Source organism: Lissotriton helveticus, chromosome 3_1, assembly GCF_964261635.1.
Source record: "Lissotriton helveticus chromosome 3_1, aLisHel1.1, whole genome shotgun sequence".
In the NCBI taxonomy this organism is placed as follows: domain Eukaryota; kingdom Metazoa; phylum Chordata; class Amphibia; order Caudata; family Salamandridae; genus Lissotriton; species Lissotriton helveticus.
Window position 1 is genome coordinate 1,834,213,434 of NC_136061.1, and position 25,891 is coordinate 1,834,239,324.

At 43.8% G+C, this 25,891-nt stretch overlaps 1 protein-coding gene across 2 annotated transcripts in view; it reads left to right on the plus strand.

Moving 5' to 3' along the window:
• The window catches only part of LOC144823879 (mucin-5B-like), a 737,446-nt gene that overhangs the window by 264,872 nt on the left and 446,683 nt on the right, over window positions 1–25,891 (plus strand). For both annotated transcript variants that reach the window (XM_078682767.1, XM_078682768.1), the window contains one exon: window positions 16,969–17,125. In XM_078682767.1, coding sequence (XP_078538893.1) covers window positions 16,969–17,125 — 157 coding nt within the window. The remainder of the gene's footprint in view (window positions 1–16,968; window positions 17,126–25,891) is intronic.

Here is a 25,891-nt window from a genome sequence, read left to right on the forward strand (position 1 = left end):
TTCAATTCTCAGAGCAGGGATTCTTGCAGCTCCTCAGCCCACTGGGATTAACCCCTTCACCTGACTGGAGGCTCCTTTCTGTCCAGGGTCAGCAAGACAAAACTAACTCGGCTAGGACAACAGGACTGGGGGAAAGTGCCTAAACAGAGGGCAACCCTAGTAGAGTAAACCACCCTTCAGGACCCTACCCCTACCAGACCTCAGCCTTCACTCTAGCTGTTCTTCACTGGCAAGACAAAATGGCTGTCCAGCATTCCGCCTTTTATAGGCTGACCCTCAGGAGTCCAGAAGGGACCAGAAGGTTCTGGAATGCCCTATTCTACTCTATGGGACAGGTTCTGGGGTTGGCAGTTAGGACAGTTAGTAGCCACCATTTTGTGACTCCAACTATTTCCCTGTCAGAAAAGGCCTCTAGGCCTGAGGTGAAAAACTATGAGGGGGGGGAAAGAACACCTATCCCCTTGACCAACACCTAGAAAAAGCTAGTGGGCACAAAAATTAATAAAGGTATGGGGGGCAAAAAGGGGACAAAATAAATAATAAATTGGAGGGACTACGCAAAAAGCCAGACAGGTCTAACACTTTGGAACTGCCAAATTGCAGGTGCCTGAAGCCCTTGATTGCGGGGTTAATTGCATGCCATATTCCCAGACTGCAGACTCCAGGCATCAGTTCATTACATTCCCGGACCCCATTTATTCATGCTGGGCCAGCTTGATAGGAGGCACTGCAGTTTTATAAAGCACGTACCTTTCAGGTGTGCAAAGAACAATGGTGTGCGGAACTCCATGGAATCTTGCTTAGTTCTTATGCACCTCAGCGGCAGTCTGCAGAGTAAAACTCCACGAGCCACACCCATCCTTAATTGTAAATCTAACAGTGGCAAGTTGTCGAATTGATCATAGCTAACATCGTGATACCTTGAATAATATTTTGAGCTCGCACCTGTCAATATTTATACTTAAATACAATATTCCAATGTTAGCCTATCAAGCTTATCAGCTACAATGCAGAAAAAAATTGCCCTTTTTTCCCTCACCAAGGCATATATAACATCTTTTATAATGTCTCTACTTATAGTTATATAGCACTCTACCACCTAAGGTAGAACCTAGGTGTGAAGTATGTGCAGAAAAAGGTATATTACTACTTTGGAAGTACCTTTAATTCCAACGTTCAATCTGTATATAATTTAATTTTAAAGACAGTCTGCAAAGCATGGCTGCCTTTAATATGACAGCATGACACAGGGCAGTGCACACTTCAGTGTAGGATCCTGGCCTACAAAAGTCAGGTTTGGATCCTTTAAGGACCGGTGTAGCCCTTGGCAGCAGGCTATAAGACTATATTCTAAAACGGGGTAGAGTCTCCACTGTGGTAATTTCCATGAAAATGAAGGAAATTATACTTTTCACACCAAGGCATTCACTCTTTTTTCATACCTTCCAAATGTATGGTACTTCGTGTGAAGATTGGCCTTCCCTTTGCTTTCCAGCCTTCAGGGGCTGTATGATGATCATTTGCCTGTGGATCTAAAGGTTTGAAGGTAAAGGTACTCTTAGAACAGACAATGAACTCCACTTACCTCCAAATAGCTGCGTAAGCTTATGTAGCCTTTTGAAGAATGAATGTTGCTGGTTTAAGTCTTGAGACTTACTCAAGTCAGGAAACATGGGCCGATTTCCTATGGTTTCCTGTGGTTTTCCTTTGGTTGAAGAGGCTGTCAAACTAAACCCATACAAAAAACCTACGTTGATGATATCTTAACAGAGGAAATCTTCATGAATCAGATCCATTAGTCCTAAGACTGCCTTAAGCAAGGGCAGTCCCTTTGCAAGTCAGGCCCATCTTTAATGATTTAATAAAATAATGAACCATAACCAATCGTCCACAAATCAGGCTAATGTTTTCTTTAGGTATTTAGGCCTTGGACATGCTCTGTCACCTGTCCAAGATCTGGTACCAAAGTACCTATATTGGAAATGTTTCTCTTCATAAAAACAACAATTATATGCCTTTGAATTTCATCGACGTCTGTGTTTTTAAACAGACAAATTTAGGATCTTTGCCCGTTAACAGAAACTCTAGTGTCTTTTCCACTAATCTTGCTTTCTACAAGGCCCAAAAGATACCCCTCCTAAGTATGAATTGCCACCGAAGGCCAATTTTTCCTTGCCCATTCAGTTATCCTGAGACGCAGAGACACCATAGCGAATGAGCGAGGGAGTGTGAATGGGGATAGTGGACAGCGGAGTCCGGCAGTCATTAAAGACCGAAGGGGTAGGCGGCTGTGTAAGCACGAGTGCTGCAGCTGTATTCAACTTCAGAGAGTGCAAGCCCTGGGACACTGCAGAAGCAGCTCAGTTAGTTCAGGGTGCAGTTTGAGGGAGAGTCCCAATGTGCCCCGCTCGTGCCCCCGCCTGGATCCACCACTGTCTCCGTGGATCACCTGTGTGGCGGAGACTGTGCTTGGGAACTCGGGACATCCATGAGCCAAGCAAGTGAAGGGTCAGGGACTACCGGCCATCCCCCTCCCCTGCCTTGTGTTCCACCAACAGTCATTAAAATTGGACATGAAAGAGGATTTTCTTTGGAAGGCGGGGGGTCTTACCACCCCCTGGCCGTATTTATTAAAACATAAAAGCAAATAAAACTTTGAAATTAACAATATTTACACAATTATTTATGCAGAAAACGTATTTGACATTAGATTACAATTCATGTATTGAGGCATCAAAGGGCTAACCATAAGATACTTCTAATACAAAGTATTTCCTATCCGAAACTAATATTTTGAATCATAATCACACATTATTAACTTTTCTGCATATCCTATTTGGGCCTACGGTAAGGTCGCTAACCGGTATCAGATCCTTATCAAACAGCCACGCCCTCACGTATGAGTGCGCATGCACAGAGGGCCCAGTTTACCGAGAGGGTACTTCCCCCCCTGGTTACCCCTGTACGCTCAATGAACTCCATTAACAAAGGGGGGCCCTTGTACCCTCACCGTTTAGTGACGTCATAGTGCCCGTGCGGGGTGGCCAACCAGTCTAAAGAAAGCGTGACTCCCCCCTCCCCCGCACCCATCCATCCAACCGGATGTACCGCCCCTGGAGGTCTAGGAGAGCCCACTTGTCCCTCCCCATGGGCGATCCCATGCAAGAATGGCGCCGCCCCCTAAGGACCTTAAATTGACTGCTCACCAATCATGACCTTACCGCCACAGGCCAGGGTAGTTGCCCGACTATCTGCCCCCCAAACCTCCTACACTGAAAGGTCATGCCCTGCCCTAAAAGCTCATAGCCAAGCCATGATGTTTTCCAAGAATATGTCGTTGCCCACACTAGTCAGGTGAACCCCGTCTTTTAAGAAGCACGGCAGTTTCCACCCTGCGTGACAGGTTCGAGAAACTGAAATGTAAGCAAACAAACCAGACAGGCATCAGTCTAATTGTTCTGCCACCCTCACAACATGTGCAGCCGCACATAACGCTTGTAACAATCAGAAGACCATCTCCCAATTCTTTTCACACTGCTATTGTGCAACACTCTAGCAGTTGCCTCTGTGGCAGTCCCTATTTGGAACGAATGTGTCCCAAAGTCTTTTGGATTTAAACCAGTCCTGTCAATTGCCATGGCCAACACCCTTGTGAATTGGAACCTGGTAAGTGGGGTACCGTCTGCATGCATTAATAGTGTCCCCCCTACTGCACCTACCCTCTGGCAGAGGAAGGCCTCCAAGTGCATCACTGGGCAGGATGGGTTAGTTCGTGCCCAATGAAGTACCAGCCCCTCACCACAGACTTCTTGATCAGTTTTTGATTTCTTAATGGTAATCAACAGCGCATCACCCTGTATCTGTGCATGTTCAAGCTGGAGTCCACCTAGCTCATCCTGCTTATTTTGTGCCACTAGTTCCCCTACCCTGAATGCCCCATAAAAAGCTAATGAAAAGGCAGCTCTAAACAGCAGCACCTCCCCTGTATAACTGCAAATGGCACTCAGGGCTGTTAATAGCGCTGCCAGCCATTCTAAACCTATCGGTTGTCTTGTGTCCGTGGTTGTCCCCTGGAGGCACCGCCACCCTTTCGGAGCTTTCCTCACAATGAAGCTATTCATGGGGTCCTTGGTACCCCTGATCTGTGCAAAGAAAGAAACAGCTGCCACGTGCCGGCTGGCTGTCGTCGCCGAGCGCCCCTCCCTGCTCAATGTGTCCAAGTACTGTTGGAAGTTCCCTGACTTATCCCAGCTCTTCGCCCAACCCAGTCCCAAAAAAGCACAGTAAGACCAAAACACCCCTTCGTATGCTCTTCTGGTCCTGGGCGCTAGGCTAGCTGCCACGAGGTTCTGTAGCTGGGGGCACCAATTTGCCAGAGTGCTTCCGGAAAGTGTGTTAGCGTTGCCTCCGCAGATGGTAGATGGTCCCATAAAACCTGCATCTTGAAGCGAGAGAGTGCATCGGCTGCATTATTTGGCACCCCCGGAACATGTTTGGCCTTAAACTGTATGTTCAGCTTCATACACACCAGCACTATCTCTTTCAACAAGCGGAGTATCATTTTACACCGGGCCGCCTTTTGGTTGATACATTCCACTACTGTCATGTTATCTGACCAGAAAATTACAGATTTATTACCCAACTGTTGAGGCCAAATGGTCAGTGCAACCCAGATTGGAAATAGCTCGAGGAAACCTATATTGGCTGTCAGCCCAGTCTCCCCCACCAAGCCGGCCACTGCTGTGCCACCCACTTGTTTCCAAGTATGGCACCAAATCCAACACTGCCCGCAGCGTCAGTCCATAAACCTAACTCTGCAGACGTAGTGGGGGGACATAGCCACACAACCCTGTCATTGAAACCCTCCAGAAATGCGATCCAAATCCGCATGTCCTGGCGGACCTCGGACGACAGTCTTGTGTGATGGTGCTTCGCCCGCAGACCAGTCATGGCCTGTGAGATCGAGCGGGAGAATGGCCTTGCCACGGGTATCACTCTCAATGCAACGTTCAACTGGCCAACAGTCTGCTGTAGCTGGTGCAGTGTCACCTTGCCTTTTGCCAAACATTGCTGGAGTGCTGCTCTAAATTTCATGATTTTTTCCTCTGGTAACCTGAAACAACCTTCTACCGAGTCCAATTCAATTCCCAGGAATTCTATTGTTGTTGATGGACCCACCGTCTTTCCCGGTGCCAGCAGGACCCCAAAAGCCCGCATGAGCATGCAAAAATTCCTGCAATGCCAACGGGCACTCCCGAGAGCCTGCCGACCCGAGGAAGAGAAAATCATCCAGATAATGCTTGAGGTTTTGGTGCCGTGTTGTCTGTCTAAAAACCCACTCCAAAAATGAACTGAATTTCTCAAAGTAGGCGCCGGAAACGGAACAAACCCATGGACATACACAGATCCATATAGAATTTACCTTGGAGTGAAAAACCTAGCAGATGGTGATCTAGAGGATGTGCCGGCAGTAGCTGGAAAGCGGATTCAATATCTGATTTGGCCATCAAGGTCCCTGGTCCCAAAACCCTTAGCATATCCACTGCCTGGTCAAAAGAGGCATATTTTACACTACAGACTTCTTCATTGATAGCGTCATTTAGTGATGTGCCTCTAGGTGCTGACAAATTATGAATAAGTCTGAACTCGCCTTCCTCTTTCTTCGGGACCACGCCCAAGGGTGAGCAAATAAAATTGTGCACAGGGATGTGATCAAAGGGACCCACTATTCTGCCTAAGCGCAGTTCTTTTGTAATTTTGGCCGCTGCCACCTCCAGATTGGTCCTAACAGACAGCTGATTTCTACACTCTAGAGTCCCTGTGTAATCCACCGCTGGGATCCTAAAACCATACAAAAAACCTTCTTGTAACAGAACGTCAATGGGTGATTGTGACACCAGTTGTACCTTTTCCTTATTCCTGTTTCTTTCTCCCCCTATTTCCAGAGGACGTGTTACCTTTTTTGCGGCATGTTGTTTCAGGGTGGGAAGGTTGATTACATATGGAGCATGCTTGTCTAAATGTACACGCGCCTTGTGCCCTGGTGCATGATCGTTTATTAAAATCCCAGCAGACTCCTTTTCACCCCCCATTGCTCCCTGCACCAGGGGCTGTGCCCTCGGCCTGCGCCGGCCGAAAGGGCTGAGATGATTTGGGGGTGTAACCTCTGTTCCAGCTTTGGCCTGGATTACTCGGTTGGCCTGCAGTAAAGTGATTAAACCATGATATCGAGTCAACCTGGTCCCAGGTAAGTGATGAGTCAAATTCTTTGTCTTTCCTGAAATTCCTGTCATAATCCTTCCATCCTACACCCCCATCATTATCATGCAACATTGTGACCCTGCTCTGGTAACACGCCATTTTTGCTTGCAAGTTATGTGAACGCTCAGCTATAATAGCCATAAATACAGAGAAGGCCCTAATCCAATTGGTCAAAGTTTCTTCAACTCTGAATCTCACCATTTCCACCTGCCATTCACTAGGCAACATCCAATCTTTCAGCTTCCTAGCATACTCCATTTCCCTGTTATCTACAAGCAAAGAAAACATATTGACATATACCTCAGCCCAAATTAATTCCTTCACTTCTTGTGTTACATGCCTTGCTAAATGGTCCCTCCTAGAGGGCAGTGTACCTGCACCTGGCAATGGTAATGCCACCTCCTTACCTATTTCCCCAGCACCCGCTGGCTCTACCATCTTGTCTGTTCCGATGTTGCTCTCTGGTTGCGCTGCTTGGGGTGGACTCGGAGTACTTGGCCCCACTCCGCTAGGGGCAGCCATAATCTTAGCCACCATCCAATGTGCTTCCGCCAAAGGATCATCCCCTACTTCTTTTGCGCCCACTGAAAAGGGTAGCATCCCCCCTTTCCTAGCCAAGGAAGAAATGCTGCTATCTGAGCCGCTAGCTCTGGCAGGACCTGACTACCCTCTGATGGTGCCAGGACCGGGGTGGGGGCCGCTGCGATCGGGATAGGAATCATTGGGAGTGGCGTGGTGCTAGGTGTGGGCACCCCTGGGATTTCACATTGGACCACAGGGATTGTGGTTGGAGGCACTAAACTCGGCGTAGGCACCGGCATGACAGGCGCCGGGATCACAGGTAGAGTTGCTGGAGTCTGAGGAATAGGAATAGGGATCAGTGGTGGCACTAGGCTCCCTAAAGGACCCTCCCCCGAAGGCTGCTTTGGATCTTTAGCCTTCCCCTTCCTGGTTCTAGCCCGCTTGGGGAGTGGGTCCAATTCCTCCCTGGGCTGCGGGGGCACTACTGTTCGCTTGGGCCTGCCTGCTGGCCCCGTCTGTTCATCCAACCTCTACCTGAGCTCAGCAACACTCCTCCCCATTTGTTCCACCTTTCCCCATCTCCTATTCATTGTCGCCATACTACGCATCATTCCTTCTAGCATATGTTCCATGCGGGAACGCTTGGCATCACGTTTACTGGCCATCCCTACTAGGCTGACAACTGCCAGGGACCTAACACCCTGACCTGAAATAACACTGCAAGCACAATGTTATTTTGCTACCTCAAGGACCTATCCAGGCCCTTACCTGCGCACGTTGGGGGTACACAAACGGGCCGTCAGCAGCATGCAACTGGGACTGCGCCACACCAGCTAGCCTGGGTGTTGGGTGAGTAAGCTCTAGCCCGGCAGCCAACCAGAAGCAATGAAATGCAGGCCTGCCTGTGTCCCCTTCCAGTGATGTTCGTTGTCTCGCCTTTGCGCCGACCCGATGCAGGCCAGCCTGTATCCCCTTACAGTGATGTTCCTTGTCTCGCCTTTGCGCCGACCTGACGTGAATGCGTACCCCTTGCCGTCTTTCTGTAAAGAAAATTGAATAGGTAAAACATCCAACTTTTCAATTACAAATAACCTTCATGTACAGATTTGGGCCCTCACCAGTGCTCAATGCCCTGAATAACAGATGTTTATTGTTACCCGGTGCTTTCAACCAACAACATTAAAATTAAACCATCTGAACATTATCATTAGTCAATGGTACTCATTTTTTCTAACCCCCGCTGTATGCAGGGCCCGCTGGCACAAGGTCACACACACGTCCTCAAACGCGATCTCTAACTATCACAGTTGTCTTATTTGTTGGGAAAATATCTTTCCTTACAATGAAAACCTTCTTTAGGCTTCCAGGTATGTGCCTCCAACCCCGCTGGAACTTGAACCCACAACCCCTAGCGTAGGAGGCCAGTGCCTTATCCATCAAGCCACTGGGGCTGAGTATCATTAGCACGATCTAAAATTCACAAAACAGCGTTTTAATTGGCTGGGTAAACTTCTTAATAAGAGATTTGTTACAAATTTCCAAAAAGAAAGATGACTGTAATCACTGAAAACAGAACTGTTTGTTTCCCCACCCCAAAACAGGACTTGAACCTGTGAACCCCCTGGCTCAGGAGGCCAGCACCTTAACCATTAAGCCACAAGGCTGCTCTGAGATTAAATCGATCCCCTCACTTGGGAACCTGTAATACCCCAACGCCGCGCGGCGTTATCGCTCCCTCATGACCGCTATACCATATTATACCGGGAAGGCACAGTGCCCACAATAATGCCTCGCAGGGTGGGAAGTCATTCAGTCCTATTCAATAGTTCGGGGGATCGGCGTGGAGCAACACAGCGCCCGCATAACCCCTGCTCACAATTAAAACCGGCCCATTCGATCTCCAGCCAGTCCACCGCGTCGGGCAGCACAGGGCCGTCGCGGTAGAATAGCCCCTACCGTACCTCTATCCGCATGTTACCAGCGGTCCCAGAGGTCCTCCGGTGGGACACAAACTCCCTCGCCTACCGGATCAATGGAAATCCTCCCTCGAGACGCTGCACGGATACGCTCGGAGTCTACCCTCTTCCACTCGTTCGCCCTCCTCTTCGATTCCTGCTCTCCTCCGGTGGGACACGAACTCCTGTCGGTGACCTGAAAAAACAAAAAGAGAAAAAGATAACAGCCTCCTAGAAGGCTGGGGTCAAAGGACGGGCCTGAGGAGCGCGGGAACAAGAGAACGCCTCCCGCGCTTCCCCGTCTTCTAAACCCCCTACCAGTCACACCAGTTCTAACTGGCCTAACCTCAGCTCCCCCCTTTGACCCAGAAGCGATCATATCGCTTCCGGGTCAACTAGGAGCTCTTATCACCCAGCGATGGTGAGGCGCGCTTACCGCGTCATGATGACGCGGCGGGCACGCCCCACCATGGGCACGCCCCACCATACCTGCGGGGGGCCGATGCGGCCCCTGCCTTTCTCTTCCTACTGCTCGTTTTGACCTCCCACCCCCCAGCTGCCCTCCTGCTGCTACAGAGGAAGCATTCCGTGATTGACAATATTAGGCTTTTTCAAAGAATAATTGATAATTCTGTTACAACTAAATCGAAGATAGCCTATAGTTTGTTTGTAGACTTTCCAACCGCCTTGAACAGGGTCGATAGACCTAAGCTTTGGAGGACATTTATGAAAATGGGGATTCCAGAAGCTCTCTTGAGGCTTGGTGCGATAGGAGGGGTGAAGGTCTGACTCATAAGATCCCCACTTGGCCTGAAGCAGGGATGCTTATTAGCCCCTCTATTGTTCTCCTTATTACTAAGCGACTTACCTGAGTGTTTCCTAAGTATAAAGATCTTACCCCCCTAAAATAGCTTCATGCTTCATACACATTTTAATGTATGCTGACGATGTGGTCATTTTTGACCTTATTGTTGTGCATACATAGGGTATGAATGCATCCCTGAGGTTGGGCACACCATAGGTTCTTTTCAAAAAGACTCCACTATCGAGTTAGTTTGTGTTTTTGTTTTTGTTTTATTCTTTGTCTCCAAATTCATAACTTGATATTTACATCATATCATATTTAATTTCATCATCTTGTTAGCATATCCACTGTGTTTTCTCAAAGCTCCGATGCATTTCGGGCTCAAACGCCCTTTCTCAAGGAGCTCTAAAAATCAAACTTAGAGCTTCTTGAGAAAGGGCGTTTTAACTCAAGGCTGCATCCCATGCAAGTGACCTAAAAAGATTTTATTCTTCCTCTGGAAAGAGACAATTCCACTCACTGCTTGAAATATATCATGCTACAATTTCTTCCACTCTGACATATGCATTAGAATATATTCACATAAACAAATGGGATACCTTGAATACGAATGAAGGGGAAATTACTCTGTAAAATAACCACGAGCCAAGCTACACTTGTAGAAGCACTCCATTTAGAACTCTTGTTAGCTAGTGACTATACAAGTACCCCTGCCAACGTAATCAGTTGAGCACAGACCCTATTGAATGTGGTAGAAGGCTCTCTGAGAGTCACCTTTAAGGTTGGAACTAGTAACTATACTTTTAAAGAAAATCTCGCGACAGCTATAGACCATTTCATTTGCCCTATAACCCTCCTACGGTCACGTGAACACTTGAAGATATTTTTTAAAAACATGAGCGGTTCTAAGGTTCAACCTAGATATTGTTCATTGCTCTCAGCCACTCTAAAGTACAAGACTAAGCTACAATATCTGAGATTTACTTTAGAACAAAACGTTCAATGCTGTGTTATTATGCTTTGTCCAGGAATGTGACCTCTAAATGCCTGTGCTAAACACTAGGTCAAAACAAGTGATAAGACATGATTATGCAAGCTATGTAGTGGAGGAGTACACGCTATAGCACGTGTTATACATTTGCCCTATGAATGGATTGGTAGAAACTCGGCATTGCTTTTTAAAAAACCAATATGCTGTAAATACAATCTATTTACTGCTAATTATTTGCCTGTTTCAATTAGTTCTCCACCAAATGAATGTGCTTGTCGTAATTTGTATACCTTTAAAAAAATATATAATTGTTTTAAGTAAATATATACATATTGCTCTATATTTATAATACTGCATTGATGTTTTTTTTATTTTAAATTGCCGATCTCTGTAGAGGTCAACATCAATAAATGCACTTACTATCCTAAAGGTAACTGAAGTGTTTATGAGATGTGCTATAAAGTGGCTTTTGACTGTTGAGACTGAACTTCCTACTCTGTAAAGAAGAAAAAGCCTTGGCTTGTAAAGTATATGTGCTACTTCCTATCAGCACTGTCACTTGTGTGAAAATTGAAACCTACATCAGGCAATGACAATTTTGTATTAGATTGTGGCACTCTCCTTCTAGAACCACATTTAATTATATGTTAGTTTGTCTCCCCAATTATAAAGTAATTTCACTAGCCCATGTGAGCGAGGAATTAGTGTTATTGTCATTTGCTAAAAGATTTCCACTTTTTTTGTCTGTTTTTGTGATAGTTTTTTGGTTTGTGTTGAAAAGCTAAGAAACTGTTACACATCATCTCTTCCAAGAATCTCTGAAAAGAGATATCAGGCATTTGGCAAGTATAGACCAGAGCCCTCCTTTCTATAAATTAATCCAAACATACATTTGCAGTTCACTATATTATTGGCGCAAAATTACACAGATGTTTATCAGTAGTATTTTCAAAAGTGCAGCAGTTTGACCCCTGTGTGTGGTTACAACATTTTAGCAAATGTATGTGTGAAATAAACAAAAAAAATCTGAAGCTGGTCTCGCCAAGAATAGTCACCAAAGATGTATCTCAAAGAAAATGTTTCATTTTAAATCTTTTATCTTGTTCGAAAGACTAAGGGCCAGTTTAAAATTTGGGGGTTGGGCTCTCCTCTCATAAACAATTTTGAAATATCCGTCGGGTCGGCGACACATTTCAAGCATTGACAGGAACTACCTTCTGAGCAGTTCCTGCAATGTATTGTAAATGTGCCAGACTGAGCTATACTGTAAAGTTACCTTTTTAGGTCTCTCCTAAGCAATCCCGTTAGGGATGCTGGGGAGATTATAGTAAGGCTTTCAAAAAGTGTACCCAAACTGCGGATCGGGTACAGTGCATGTGAGCCGTGCGTGTGCACATCGCACACCATCGGCATCAGACTCAGACTTCAAAGGAAGCCGGTCCCCCGCCCCCGCCACCCAATGCCGCTCCCCCACCCCCCACCACACAATGCTGAGAGCTTGTTTAGATTGACTTTCAAAGCGTGGCTCCAAATAGCAGCAGCCTGCCTCCTGGATGAGCAGGCATTTTAATCATTTCCCCAATGTCAGTCGATGCTGCTTTCTGATTACATCTTTATGCAAGATGAAGGTTCTACTACTTTGCCCTCCGATTTGATGCCAGGGAGGAGAAATATTACTTTTACCAACTTCCCAAATGCTCCCTTCTGTTTCTTGCTTTGAGAACCTGTTCGTGGACGGAAAAAAATAGCGTTTGTCAACTAAGTCATTATAATGCTAATATAGAGGCGATGAAGTCAACAAAAAATCACTCAGTGAAAAACTTTTGATTATGTTACAAGTTTACTATTTGTTTCTTAGCAACAATTGAAGCTAATTATAGCTATAATTTGGGCAAACATTGTCTCCTACATTCTCCACATCAGTATTTTCTTTTTCTTGTCCTACTGTTCAACAATTTGTACGGTAAACAGCCATGACAACGCGGGCTTTACCCCGAGCTGCCATTATGATGCTACCATCACAACGCAAGTCATTACAACGACTTTCGCTGGAGGGCGCTCTTGGTAAAGAAATAGTTTTATTTTCTATTCCAACACCTTCCCTACTGTTACGTGGGCTGGAGTTGGAATAGAAAATAAAACTATTCCATAATTCAGCGCCTACGGCGCAAGTCGTTGTAATGGATGCGTCGTAATGACACCGCGGGGTAAAGCCCGCGTTGTCATGACATACATCCATTTGTACATGTGCTAACAAGTGTCCTGTTGTCTCACAGTAATATTTTAGACACGAGAGACTGCATTCATAGTACCAGGAGGTTTATTTTGTTTTCGAGGTATTTCTTTTCAAGAATGCATGAAAAACATCTTTTGGCCATTCAAAAGTGTTAATTCATTGTTGTGAGGTTTCCCTACTTTCCAGGAGTACCTCTCCCGCATGGTACCCATCCTCGCGCCACCAAAGCTAGGGCTGTTTACTTGCACTTCGAATAAATCTGCATTTTATGATTGAATTGGTTAATAGTAACACTGGATATTTACAGCACTTAAAAAGGGCCGAAGTGTGGCATGAAGCGATATCTCAAAACAAGTAAGAATAATTCTCCTTATTTTTATTACATTATTAAAAACATTCTCCTCCAACACGTGCCACTATGCTCCCTCCCACGTGCGCCCTCTCCCACCGTTTCTCCTTCTTCTCTTTTATCCTCATCTTCCTTCTTGCCTTTTCCTTCCTCCTCAATCCTCTGTGTTGCTTGCTTCTGTTCTTGTGTTCACCTTTTTCCTCCTTTCTTCTCTCTGCCTTGTAGACCTCAGGCAACCCACTTCCTCCTACTTCATCTATCATCCCTTCTTCCTTCCTTCTTCCTCTTCCCCTGGCCCTCCTACCCTCCCCCTCCCAGTCTCACATTATTTTACTTCTTACTTCTTCTTTCCTCCTTTCCTCCAGTCTGCTCCCACTCTCCTTTCTGTCGTCCCCCCTTCCCGTCTCTTCCCCTTCCTTCCTCCACTTCTCCCGATTACCTTTGTTCTCTATTTTCCTTTCTGAAGCTCTTGTGGGCAACCGTTTTCTCTAAACCCCCTCAATTCTTTTTGTGACAATCTTGATATAATATCAACTTTTTTTGATGCTCTGCATTTTTTAATCGATTTCAAATAAAGAATAACAAAGCAAAAGACTAAAATCGCAAGGCTAGTTCATTGTAAATTGTAGGGAACCAACAAACTATCCAGTAGCAGATACACAGTGCAAACCATACTGTTAGAAATACATCAGAAGCACCATCCGCCTTCTGAAGCAAGCCTCCCAGAAAAGGAGGGGAAACACTGTCTTAGTCAGACCATGCTGTTTTAGGTTAGACATAACAGCACTTGCAAGGACCCGCAGTTTTTCATAACAGCACTTGCCCCATTCATTTCTAACACAATGTATCTATACTTACTTGAAGGTGCTTTGGATCAGCCATGCTCAGCCATTGGCTTATTTTGCTTTAAAGCTCCTAGCAATTAGCCTGCAATACTTAATTCAATCACAACTTAAATTAATCCACAGGAGTATTTTTGTCTCCAGTGGCTTAGCAAGGGGGTGGTGAGTGGGTGGCTTTCCGCCCTGGGCAGCGCGAGTTTTGGGGGCAGCGGCCTACCCCGCGCTCTTACACCGCCAGCCACATCGCACACCATTTGTCTGAGACGCGGCATCAGACTTCAAAGGAATCCGCTCCCCCGCCCCCCATCAGACTTCAAAGGAATCCGCTCCCCCGACCCCGCCACGCAATGCAGAGAGCTTGTTTTTATATAGTGTGGACGTTACCCAACGGCGTGGAAGCGCTTTACAAAAACACAGAGATCGCTAGTACACTTTTTGACCTGTCACTAAGCAGGGAATACTCGGGAAGTACACAACAAAATAAACAATTCAGCCAAAGATCCCCCACTGAACATCCGCAGACTGTCCTCCTTAGTATATAGGGCTACACTGAAGCAAAATGAATCCTAAACATTCCTAATAAAGTAAATGGAACTGTTTACTTGCACTTAGAATAAATATGCATATTATAATTGAATTGGGTAATAGTAACGCTGGATAATTAAAGCACTTACAAAAAGGGCTGAAGTGCGGCATGAAGCACTGTCTCAAAACAAGTAAGAATAATTCTCCTTATTTTTATTACATTTCATTACATTATCTTGTGGGCAACCATTTTCTCTACCTATCTATCGCCCTCACTCTATCTAGCGCCCAAACTCTATCTTATCTATCACCCTCACTCTATCTATCTATCGCCCTCACTCTATCTATCGCCCTCACTCTATCTATCGCCCTCACTCTATCTATCACCCTCACTCTATCTATCTATCTATCACCCTCACTTTATCTATCTATCACCCTCACTCTTTCTATCTATCGCCCTCACTTTATCTATCTATCGCCCTCACTCTATCTATCGGCCTCACTCTATCTATCTATCTATCAACCTCACTCTATCTATCTATCGCCCTCACTCTATCTATCTGTCTATCTATCTATCGCACTCACGCTATCTTTGGCCATCACTCTATCTATCTATCGATCGCCCTCGCTCTATCTGTCTATCTGTCTATCGCCCTCACTCTATCCATCTATCTATCTATCGCCCTCACTCACTCTATCTATCTGTCTATCGCCCTCACTCTATCTGTCTATCTATCGCCCTCACTCTATCTATCGCCGTCACTCTATCCATCGCCCTCACTCTATCCATCGCCCTCACTCTATCCATCGCCCTCACTCTATCCATCGCCCTCTATCTATCCATCTATCTATCTATCTATCTATCTATCTATCTATCTATCTATCTATCTATCTATCTATCTATCTATCTATCTATCTATCTATCTATCTATCTATCTATCTAGCTAGCTATCTATCTATCTATCTATCTATCTATCTATCTATCTATCTATCTATCTATCTATCTATTTATCTATCTATATGTCTATCGCCCTCACTCTATCTATCTATCGCCCTCACTCTATCTATCTATCGCCCTCTATCTATCTATCGCTCTTATTCTATTCATCTATCGCACTCACTCTATCTATTTATCGCATCACCACAGCATCACTCAGCACCACCACAGCATCACTCAGGGGCACCACAGCATCACTCAGGGGCACCACAACATCACTGAACGCCACCACAGCATCAATCTGTGCAACCATTCAACAACAACTGGTTCAAATATGTTCTCCCAATGTTTCAAGCTTTATTACAAATGTCACAAAAATATGTTAATATTTCACTTTTGTTCTTGGATTTTCGTCACAATAAAATACACTGAACATAATCTTCATAAAAGTTATTTACAAAAGTTTAAGCTATTGCCATTATAAATTACAATAACTTTTATTTAAGTATTAATTATTAAAAAAATAAAAGCCATTGTTATTTGTATATCAATACATCTAAGTCACGTTAATACAACACATATTGCATTACAAATGCTATAGGTGTCACATTTGCGAAAGTTAAAACTATTGGCATTGTAAATTACAAAGCTATTAATTTAGCTATTTTCAAAACCAACACATAAATAAAAAAATTGTCATTTACAATACCAATAGCCCAAACTTTCCTAATGCGAGACCTTTTGCATTGCAAATGCTTGTTGTTTTTGTCAGTGCGGGGTATAGCCATTAATGCTGAGTGGCAGCATCAGGAAGGAGTGGCGGTCACCTAAGTGTAAGGGGTGCATGTCACTTTAGCTGGGCTGACTGTCTTGTGTCAACCGATCAAACGTGTTCACTTTAAACCTCACCAATTCAAGCTGAGTTTAGCAAGCACAAGCCCCCAGCGCCTGACGAAGTATTGATCGAGCCAGCAGGCTCCAACCAATCCTGGTGCTTCTGTCATGCTGTTTAACATTTTCAACAACATGAGATCAGCGTCTGGAGTGGTTGACAGTGTTGGCTCTAAAACCGCGTGCTCCCAGTAGGACTGAGGAACACTGAGGAGTAGAGGACAGGAGGAGGTGAGCCAGTGGGTAAGTACGTATTTAATTTTAAATGTTATGACCCACTGACAGGCACACATATAAACCTCACATTGCCTTCAGCTTCAACTCCAGGACCCTCAGTTGTGGTTCATTATAAACAGTGCTTATAATGAGCTATGATTTGGAGCTTTAGCGTTAACCCTAAAGGCATTAAAAAAATCTTAGTGCCTGTCAGTGGGTCAATAGGATTGATTTGTTTTCCCCACCACTTATGCTTGTCACCACCACCATTATCAGCATGTACTGTTGTGCTTCCCACAATCTCAAGCACAATAGGATGGAGAAGGCCCCAAGAGCCTAATATGATTGAGCACTCGATCAAAATAGAAACATTGCACCCAAGAAAGATCACTCAATAAATCTAAGATTCTAAAATTAGCTCTCACATTTTCCCATCAGGTGGACGCAATTCCTTATTATGATGCCTGTTTAAGTGACACATGTGCCTGCGACACTGGTGAAGACTGTGAATGCTTTTGCACTGCGGTTGCTGCTTATGCTGAGGCCTGCAATAGGGCCTGTATTTGTATTCACTGGAGAAGTCCTGAGGTTTGCCGTGAGTATCAATTAATGCACTGAGTGAAACAATAATCGAGAAGGGGGGAGTAAACTTGGAAAGAAGGAGACTATGAAGTCAGTAGGTGAAGGGAAAGATAAGGACAGAGGTACTGAAATATGGGAAAGGGAGAGAGGAAAGGATAAGGAGACTAAAGAGGATAATAAATAGCATAATGGAGTGTAAAATTGCTTAGAGGGCGGCACGGAGTAGTAGTGGCAGTACTTGCGGTAGTACTATAAATAGAATTAGTCTAATTATTTTTGCACTTAGGCCCTGGTTATGACTGATGCAGTGATCCTACATTGGTAGTGCTGCACCCATAGTCACCAAGACACCGGTTATGTTAACTTCTGAGATGTCAGAATAAAGGGATATTCAAAGACAATCCATGTGAAATGGGAATACCACAGTCCACAAGCCTACATGCTATTCCAATCCCAATGCTGCATCCTCATGTAGTATTCTTTAAAGAGGTGTCTCTTCAACTCTTTTCTGATTTGGAGAAGGGTTGAGGAGGTCCTGATGGAAGGTAGTGCATGTTGGCTTGGAGAGTCAGCTGAGTTTTATCAGGGTGGTGGTGTTGCAGTGATATTCCTACAGGCCCTGGATGATATGATCTGCGGTATATGGGACTCTCCTATGGGGTGCAAGTTTGGAATCTAGGACCATGGAGCAGGGTGTTTTCACCATCCAGGGTGAAAAGGTTTATTAGGGCTAAAATATCATACTTTGTCTCTTACCAATTATTCAAGTTAGTGAGTGTCTGGGTTGGGTACATTTGTAGTAGTGAGCATAATAAAAGATGAAGTTGATGTCAGTGACTCTCTGGTGATCATACATCACGAGTTACCTCAGTTAAAGTCGCCTATCACTCATAACCTAAAAGCTAAAGTCAACAACGTTACTAAATTTACATAACTCATGCCTATTTGAGATCTTCAGGCCTTGTAAACCAACTCCAACTCATATGTGAGCTGCTCCACCTCTGCTTTAGAAAATATATGGATATATGCCTACAAACTGGAAGTGGTGAAATTTCTGTTAATTGCTCTGCTATCAAACACCCCCAGGCTTTGGTTTGTGGTACCTAAATATCCCCAAAACAAAACCATTTGAAAAATACAAGATTAGTGGCCCTATTAATAATTATTGGCAGTCTCATCAAAACGTTCCCTGACAATTAAGGTTAATACAGCAACAACTCTGGGTCTCCAGGATCTTCAGATCATAAATATAGATGTCGCCTACACTTCAGTTATGCAAAGTGAGGGCCATGGTTGTCTCCTATTGGCTCACCTCTAGATGAAAGTTTGGAAATGGTCTTTACCTTGGCAATTCCATCTTCACATTATGGAAAAAGCAGCACATGCAAACGTAGGTGTCCAACTGATATTGGAACATAGGAGGCATAAGTAAATATCCACTGTTTTGGCTTTTTTTATGATGATGGGCACTAGTGTCATGGGTCAGATTAATGGCCCTTTGATTGTAAACATATCAGTCAGTTACAAGATTTGATCTGGAGAAATTCTGTCCCTATATCACAAAAGGTCAAAAATAATTTTATTTCCTTTTTGCTGACTTTTCATGCCTTTCCTGAGATGTAAACAGGAGATTGCTCCTTTTGGTTGTTGTTGCAAACCTTCTGACTCTCTTTTTTAAAATATATATATCAAGCCATTTACGATGCAAGAGGACTTGGAATATGTGACTGAATTCACATCCATGGCTCTTCATATTTTTCACACTCTTATCAGCTCATTTGCAGGTCAACTATCATACTACTATCTTAAGCTGTGCATTAAAATCTCTTCAACATATAAAAAGACCAGTGAAGAAACCTGAGGAACATGTAAACATTCCAGATCTATATATATTAAGTCCCCTTGAATCCTGAGGGTCCCTGGGGGCCAACTAGTCCACCTGGTACCTCCAGAAAGTGCCACAGAGCTGCGTTGCAGCGAGGTGGTCCGAGGCAACGCCCCCTTTTACACCACTCTGCAAACGTGGCTTCTGGTGCACTGCTGGTGGGACAATGAGGTCCTCTTGTGTCCTGAAGACCTGAGGACACAAGTGGACTGCATCCTCCGAGCAGCAGTGTGCCAGAATCCACGTTTGGAGCGTGGTGTAAAAAGGGACGTGGCCTCGGAACACGCAGCTCTGTGGCGCTTACTGGAAGTACCTGGTGGGCTAGTTGGCCCCCAGGGACTCTCAGGATTCAAGGGGACTTTATAGGGACATTATAGTTAGAAATTAGCATTTAAAAAACCTTAGAAATTCACTGAAAGAACCATAGGTTTCAGGGACATTCTAGTTAGAAATTAGCATTTAAAACATCTTAGAAATTCACTGAAAAAATTACAGGTTTCAGGGACGTTATAGTTAGAAATTAGTATTTAAAAAAACCATAGAAATTCACAGAAAAAAACATACGTTTCAGGGATGTTATAATTAGTTGGACATTTCACTCGACAAAACCAGAGAAATTCAGCCGTTATAGTTAGTAGAGATAACTATAACTCACGCCCCCGCAATGCACTACTGATGACGTCACATATTACATCACTCATGACAAGGTCAGTGACAACAATGATGACATCTCAAATGACATCGTTGATGACATCATCCAAGTGATAATCTGATGCGCCTCCTTACACCCTAATAAAAACTTTTATACACCCACTCTAAAATACAGACTACCAATATCGAAACCATAGACAGACCAATAGCAGTTAGTACATACCCACTCAGTGATTCCTAGGTCAACACACATACACATCCACTCCTTTACCCATACAGTAACTCATACATGCAGTCACTCATCAATACAGCACTATCATATGCACTCATACACCTATACATACACTCACACCCTGCCACTCATCTATACACTTACTCACACACCTACTCAGTCATGCAAAGAATCAATCACACCCATTTACTCACCTATATAGTTATACACAGACCACCTCACTTATTAATACAAATGCTAAAACATACTTACTCTCTTATCCAACCACTGATACAAGCATACACTCATCTGTACAGCCACTCTCACAATCACTCACTCTCACATACAGTCATTTATATACTCCAGCACTCACATATACTGCCTTTCACATAGGTAGTTACTCACACATATACCACTAAGACATCAATGTATTCACCAACACACCCATACACACACTCACACACCCATGCAGCCCTTCACAGATGCACTCTTGAACCCAGACACCCAGGGAATCACCCAGGGAATCACCCGTTCACACATCTATGCACAGAGTCACCCACCCCCCCACTTACTCACACAGACACTCAGGTACCCCTACAGATACTCAGAGAACCAATCAATAACCCATATATAAAGTCATGTTGCTACTCACCGACCTATGCAGCTGCTTATACACCAACTGACAGCCTGATACAGATGTTTACACAGTTTACTCACTAACCCATGCATTCAGTAAGATACGCTTAAGCAGTTACTTATACAATCAGTCACACACCTACTTAATCATTCAGACACTTATACACCCACTCATTCCTCAATACATCTTGGCATATATATCTATAAAACATATTTAAACTTCAAAGAGACAAACATTCACTGGATGATGTCATCAGTGATGTCACCGACCATGTCATGAGTGATGTAATATGTGATGTCATCAGCAGTGCATTGCGCGGGCGCGAGTTATAGTTAGCTCTACTAACTATAACGGCTGAATTTCTCTGGTTTAGTTTGAGTGACATGTCCAATTAACTAAAATGTCCCTGAAACCTGTATTTTTTTCACTGAATATATATATATATGTATATGTGTACATAACACGAAAAATTAACACTGTTTTAAAATTGTAACTGCAAGCAAAACACGGACCCCACTGGTGGGGGAGAATTTGGCACAGCATAAAGACTTCCAGTCCCAGGATGCATGTGAATTTACTCACCTGAGAATGCGAGGCCTCTAGAGAGGTTAATTGATGAAAGAAATGCATTTAAGGCTGGAAAATGTGCTGCGCAGATCTGTGGCTGACAGTTTGTGTTTTCCCTTTGAAAAAGAAGCAAGGTGCTTTGAAACGCGTCAGGGATGTTAATTAATTATTGGAGAGCTGAGCCGGTTTGGGAATAAAGGGTTTTGTAAACTTATTTCTCGTGGAGTGGCGTCCTTAAGCAGAAGGCAACAGGAATTAATATATATATATATATATATACATATATATATATATATATATATATTCACAGGTTTCAGGGACGTTATAGTTAGTTGGACATTTCATGCATCCTCTGGACACATGTGGATCTCATCGCCCCAACGAAGTGCACCAAGAGGCGTATTTCCAGAATGGAAATAAATTGAGTTGCATTATAAAAATGCGCCTTTGCACTAATCAAGATTATTAATTAATCGGTGGCACTTTCAATGCCTGCCTGTTTTGCACATTAGACACAGTAAGCCATTGAGCCCAGCTTTAAGACCCACATAATTGATGAATTTCAAGAAAGGGTAAAATAATGCACTTTACTAGAATGATGTATTTGAATCCTGTTATATCATTAGTTTAATTTTAGGAAAGCACCTATGTATTTTATCTGTAGTATTTAGTATGATCTTACCTGTTTGTCATTTTAAATGGAGTCAATGTGCAATAGATATTAGAAACTTTGCAAAAGAAAAAATGCAATGACCAAATGAAGTACACCATTGAGGTATTTTTGTAGTACAGATTAATAGGACTTTCATTTAAAAAAAAAATGGGGTAGTCCAGAGATGATTGAAGGTGAAAAGGAAAAAAATACTATATTTCTGAGACATTGGTAACCACGGTGTATTAGGCAATGTTGTGCCTCAGTATCTTTTCATTTTATTTTATGTAATTTTATTGTATTTTGCTTCCAATGTATTGGTTCTTCCAGTGTTTCTATGGGCCACCAAAATAGAAGAAAGGAATGTTTAAATAATCTGTTTACCGGAAGACTCAGTTGAAGGTGGTTGCTGAAACGTGTAGGTTGTGGTCAATTACTGTAACTGTTGTAGACCACATTAATCGTTCAGTTACTGGAGAATAAAAGGATATTGTATGTTTCAAAAGGCCTGGAGAGTCCTGGATCATCTATTCTTGTTTGTTTCACTGCAGAGGGGTTGAGCAAGTCAAGCCGCTGTCGATATATATATATATATATATATATATATATATATATATATATATATATATATATATATATATATATATATATATATACGCGTTTCGAGTCACCTCTTTCTCAAAGGGAAATGAAGTCCAAAAGCGCTTGATTCACCACACCTTCCTCATTAAGCTATATCGCCTTCCATGATTGGATATTTCTGAATGAATGAAGCGTTGCTTTGTGGGAGATGTAGTTCATTATTTCAGCCATAGATGGAAGCGCTTTCAATGTATGCAATTTCAGGCTCGGCATGAGCCCCGGGAAGGGTGTCTGTCCTCAATCCACTTTCGTTGTCCCACACACGGAGCCCTCTGAATGATGGACTCGGTGATACGATGTTCTGCGTTGGTGCGGCTCAGCGGCAGGACAGCCGCTAATACATCACACTCCACAGGGGTTGGTCCAACTAAGCCGCACTCCGACAACGAACAGCTTTTCCCCAAAAACAGCTTTATTGTGGTACAGACAGACACGCTTTCCGCAATTGAAGCATCCGACTCCGGCCCTGACTCGTTTCGAGTCACCTCTTTCTCATGTAAAATGGTAAGTGGTTTTGTATGAGTAAAATGTTCAGCTAACTATAACTGGTGTGAAAGCTATAGTTTTTTCAGTGAATTTAAAAGGTTTTTTAAATGCTAATTCCTAACTATAACGAGTGTGAAACCTATGGTGTTTTCAGTGAATTTCAAAGGTTTTTTAAATGCTAATTCCTAACTATAACGATTGTGAAACCTATGGTTTTTTCAGTGAATTGCAAAGGTGTTTCAAAAGCTAATTCCTTTGTATATCGACTTTGTAACCTATGATTTTTAAAGTGAATTATTGTTTTTTTAGTAGCTGTTTTTTATAACTATTAATTATCATTTTTTTTTTCCAAAAATGAATTTTTCAATTTATTTTTCATGTGGGTTTTTTTTATCATTTTGTCTCGGAGCGCTCAGGGTGCGCGCACCGGTAAGCTCACCCGAGAGCGCAGCGAGACCGCTATTTCCGCGAGCGAGAAAAAAAAAAGTTTGTATTTAAAGTAAAAAATAATGCAAGACATTTAGTGGCATACTTATAAAAGTAATATTTTCGATTTTAAATACCTGTATTTTAACTTTAAACGTATTTCCGAAAAGGTAGCAAAACGTCATTTAGATGCGCCGCGTAAGCGCCCCCGGAAGCGCCTACGTTCGTGCTGCGTAAGCGCCCCCGGAAGTGCTCCGGTGCGCGTAGCGTAAGCACGTCAAGTCATGTGACCTTAAAATAACACTTTTCATTGGTTCTTTACAGTTTTTTTTACAACTAATGAAACCCCCACCCTTTTCCTTCACTACCTCTTTCACTTTGGAGACTGCAAGACTTGTTCCCGTCTGTTCTTCAATTTAGTGGAAAGAATGGCTGCCAGACCAACCAGCAGCAGTGAGGACTCTGATGAGTTCATCCAGGAGGAGCCTCCTGAGCCCAAGATGAAGGAGCACTTTATATGGAAATTTTTTACCATACCACCAGGTGAAAAAAAGGTTAATGCTCCAATGGTGGAGTGTAAAATTTTCCAAACAGTGGTGACCCTAGAAGAAAGTACAGTTTTGGCAACTCCACAATGATCAGGCATGTTCAGAGGAGGCACCCCCAGAACTATGCCCGGGAGAGTTTCAGGGACCTGGCACGTAATCCCCCAAGAGATGGCGCCTCAACATCCACTGGAGGAGCAACAACATCATCTGTGAGAGGAAGACCTGAGCAGCTGATCCCCAATATTCAGCCTGTTTTCAATGATATCACTATCAAGTGTAAGCAGTGTGATGAACTGCTTTGCTACGGAGAACAGAGTATCATGAACATTGTACGCAGAAGGGAAGACCACCGCTGCCGTCCCCAGCCCTAATTTTTCCACTTTTTTTTGCTCCCGTTGAGCAGTTTGGCATTCCCTGTTTTTGTTTTTGTTCAGAAAAAAAACCTAAAAAAGAAGATAAAAAACTGTTCTTTTTAGAACTACCTTCAATTCTTCAAAAAGTGCTGTATTCTTTACAAATTCAAAAGGAGTGAGTGAAGTGGAGTGCAGAGAGCAAAGGAAAATGAGTGAGGGAGCAAAGAAAGGGACGAGAGGGGAAGGGAAGTGAACTAGGGGGACTGACAGAAGGTGAGTGTGGGAGGTGAGTGAGGAGAAGGGGAGTGAACAAGGTGAATGAGGATAAGTGAAGAAAACGGAGTAAGGGAACAGGGGTGTGGAAGGGTAAGAGAAGAGCAGGGATGTTGAGGAAAGAGTGGTGATAGAGAGTGGATAAAAGCAAGTGAGCGTGAGACAAGGGGAGTAAGGGAGTGAGGAGACAGAGGAAGTGAACGAAAAAGTGACAGTGGAGGACTGAGTGACGGAGGAAAGAAAGATATGTGAGGGAGTGTGGCTGAGTTATAGGGAGTAAGCGTAACAGAAGAGGAGTGAGAGACTAAGAGGACGGAGAGAATAGGGGTAACAGAGAGAGAGTGAGGGAAGGGGAGTGAGTAAGTTAGAGGACAGAGGGATTGAGAGAAGGAGTTACTGAAGTGGAGTAAGGAGAGTAAGGGAAGGGAAAAGAGTGAAGGAGCGAAGGATGGGAAGAGAGAGGAAGGAAAGTAAAGGAGAAGGACTGAAAGAAGGTGAGTGTGGGCGTATGACTGAGTTATAGGGAGTGAGAGTGACAGAAGAGGAGTGAGAGACTAAGGGGACGGAAAGAATGAGGCTAACAGAGAGAGAATGAAGGAAGGGAAGTGGAGAACTAAGAGGACAGAGGGAGTAAGAGAAGGAGTTAGTGAAGTGAAGTAAGGAGAGTAAGGGAAGGGAAAGAGTAAAGGAATGAAGGAAGGGAAGAGAGAGGAAGGAAAGTAAAGGAGAAGGTCTGAAAGAAGATGAGTGTGGGAGTATGGCTGAGTTATAGGGTGTGAGCGTGACAGAAGAGGAGTGAGAGACTAAGGGGACGGAGAGAATAAGGCTAACATAGAGAGAATGAGGGAAGGGGAGTGTAGAAGTAAGAGGACAGAAGGAGTAAGAGAAGGAGTTAGTGAAGTGGAGTAAGGAGAGTAAGGGAAGGGAAAAGAGTAAAGGAGTGAAGGAAGGGAAGAGAGAGGAAGGACAGTAAAGGAGAAAGTCTGAAAGAGGTGAGTGTGGGAGTATGGCTGAGTTATAGGGAGTGAGCGTGACAGAAGAGGAGTGAGAGACTAAGGGGACGGAGAGAATGAGGCTAATAGAGAGAGAATGAGGGAAGGGGGGTGTAGAACTAAGAGGACAGAGGGAGTAAGAGAAGGAGTTAGTAAAGTGGAGTAAGGAGAGTAAGGGAAGGAAAAAGAGTGAAGGAGCGAAAGAAGGGAAGAGAGAGGAAGGAAAGTAAAGGAGAAGGTCTGAAAGAAGATGAGTGTGGGAGTATGGCTGAGTAATAGGGTGTGAGCATGACAGAAGAGGAGTGAGAGACTAAGGGGACGGAGAGAATGAGACTAACAGAGAGAATGAGGGAAGGGGAATGTAGAAGTAAGAGGACAGAGGGAGTAAGAGAAGGAGTTAGTGAAGTGGAGTAAGGAGAGTAAGGAAAGGGAAAAGAGTAAAGGAGTGAAGAAAGG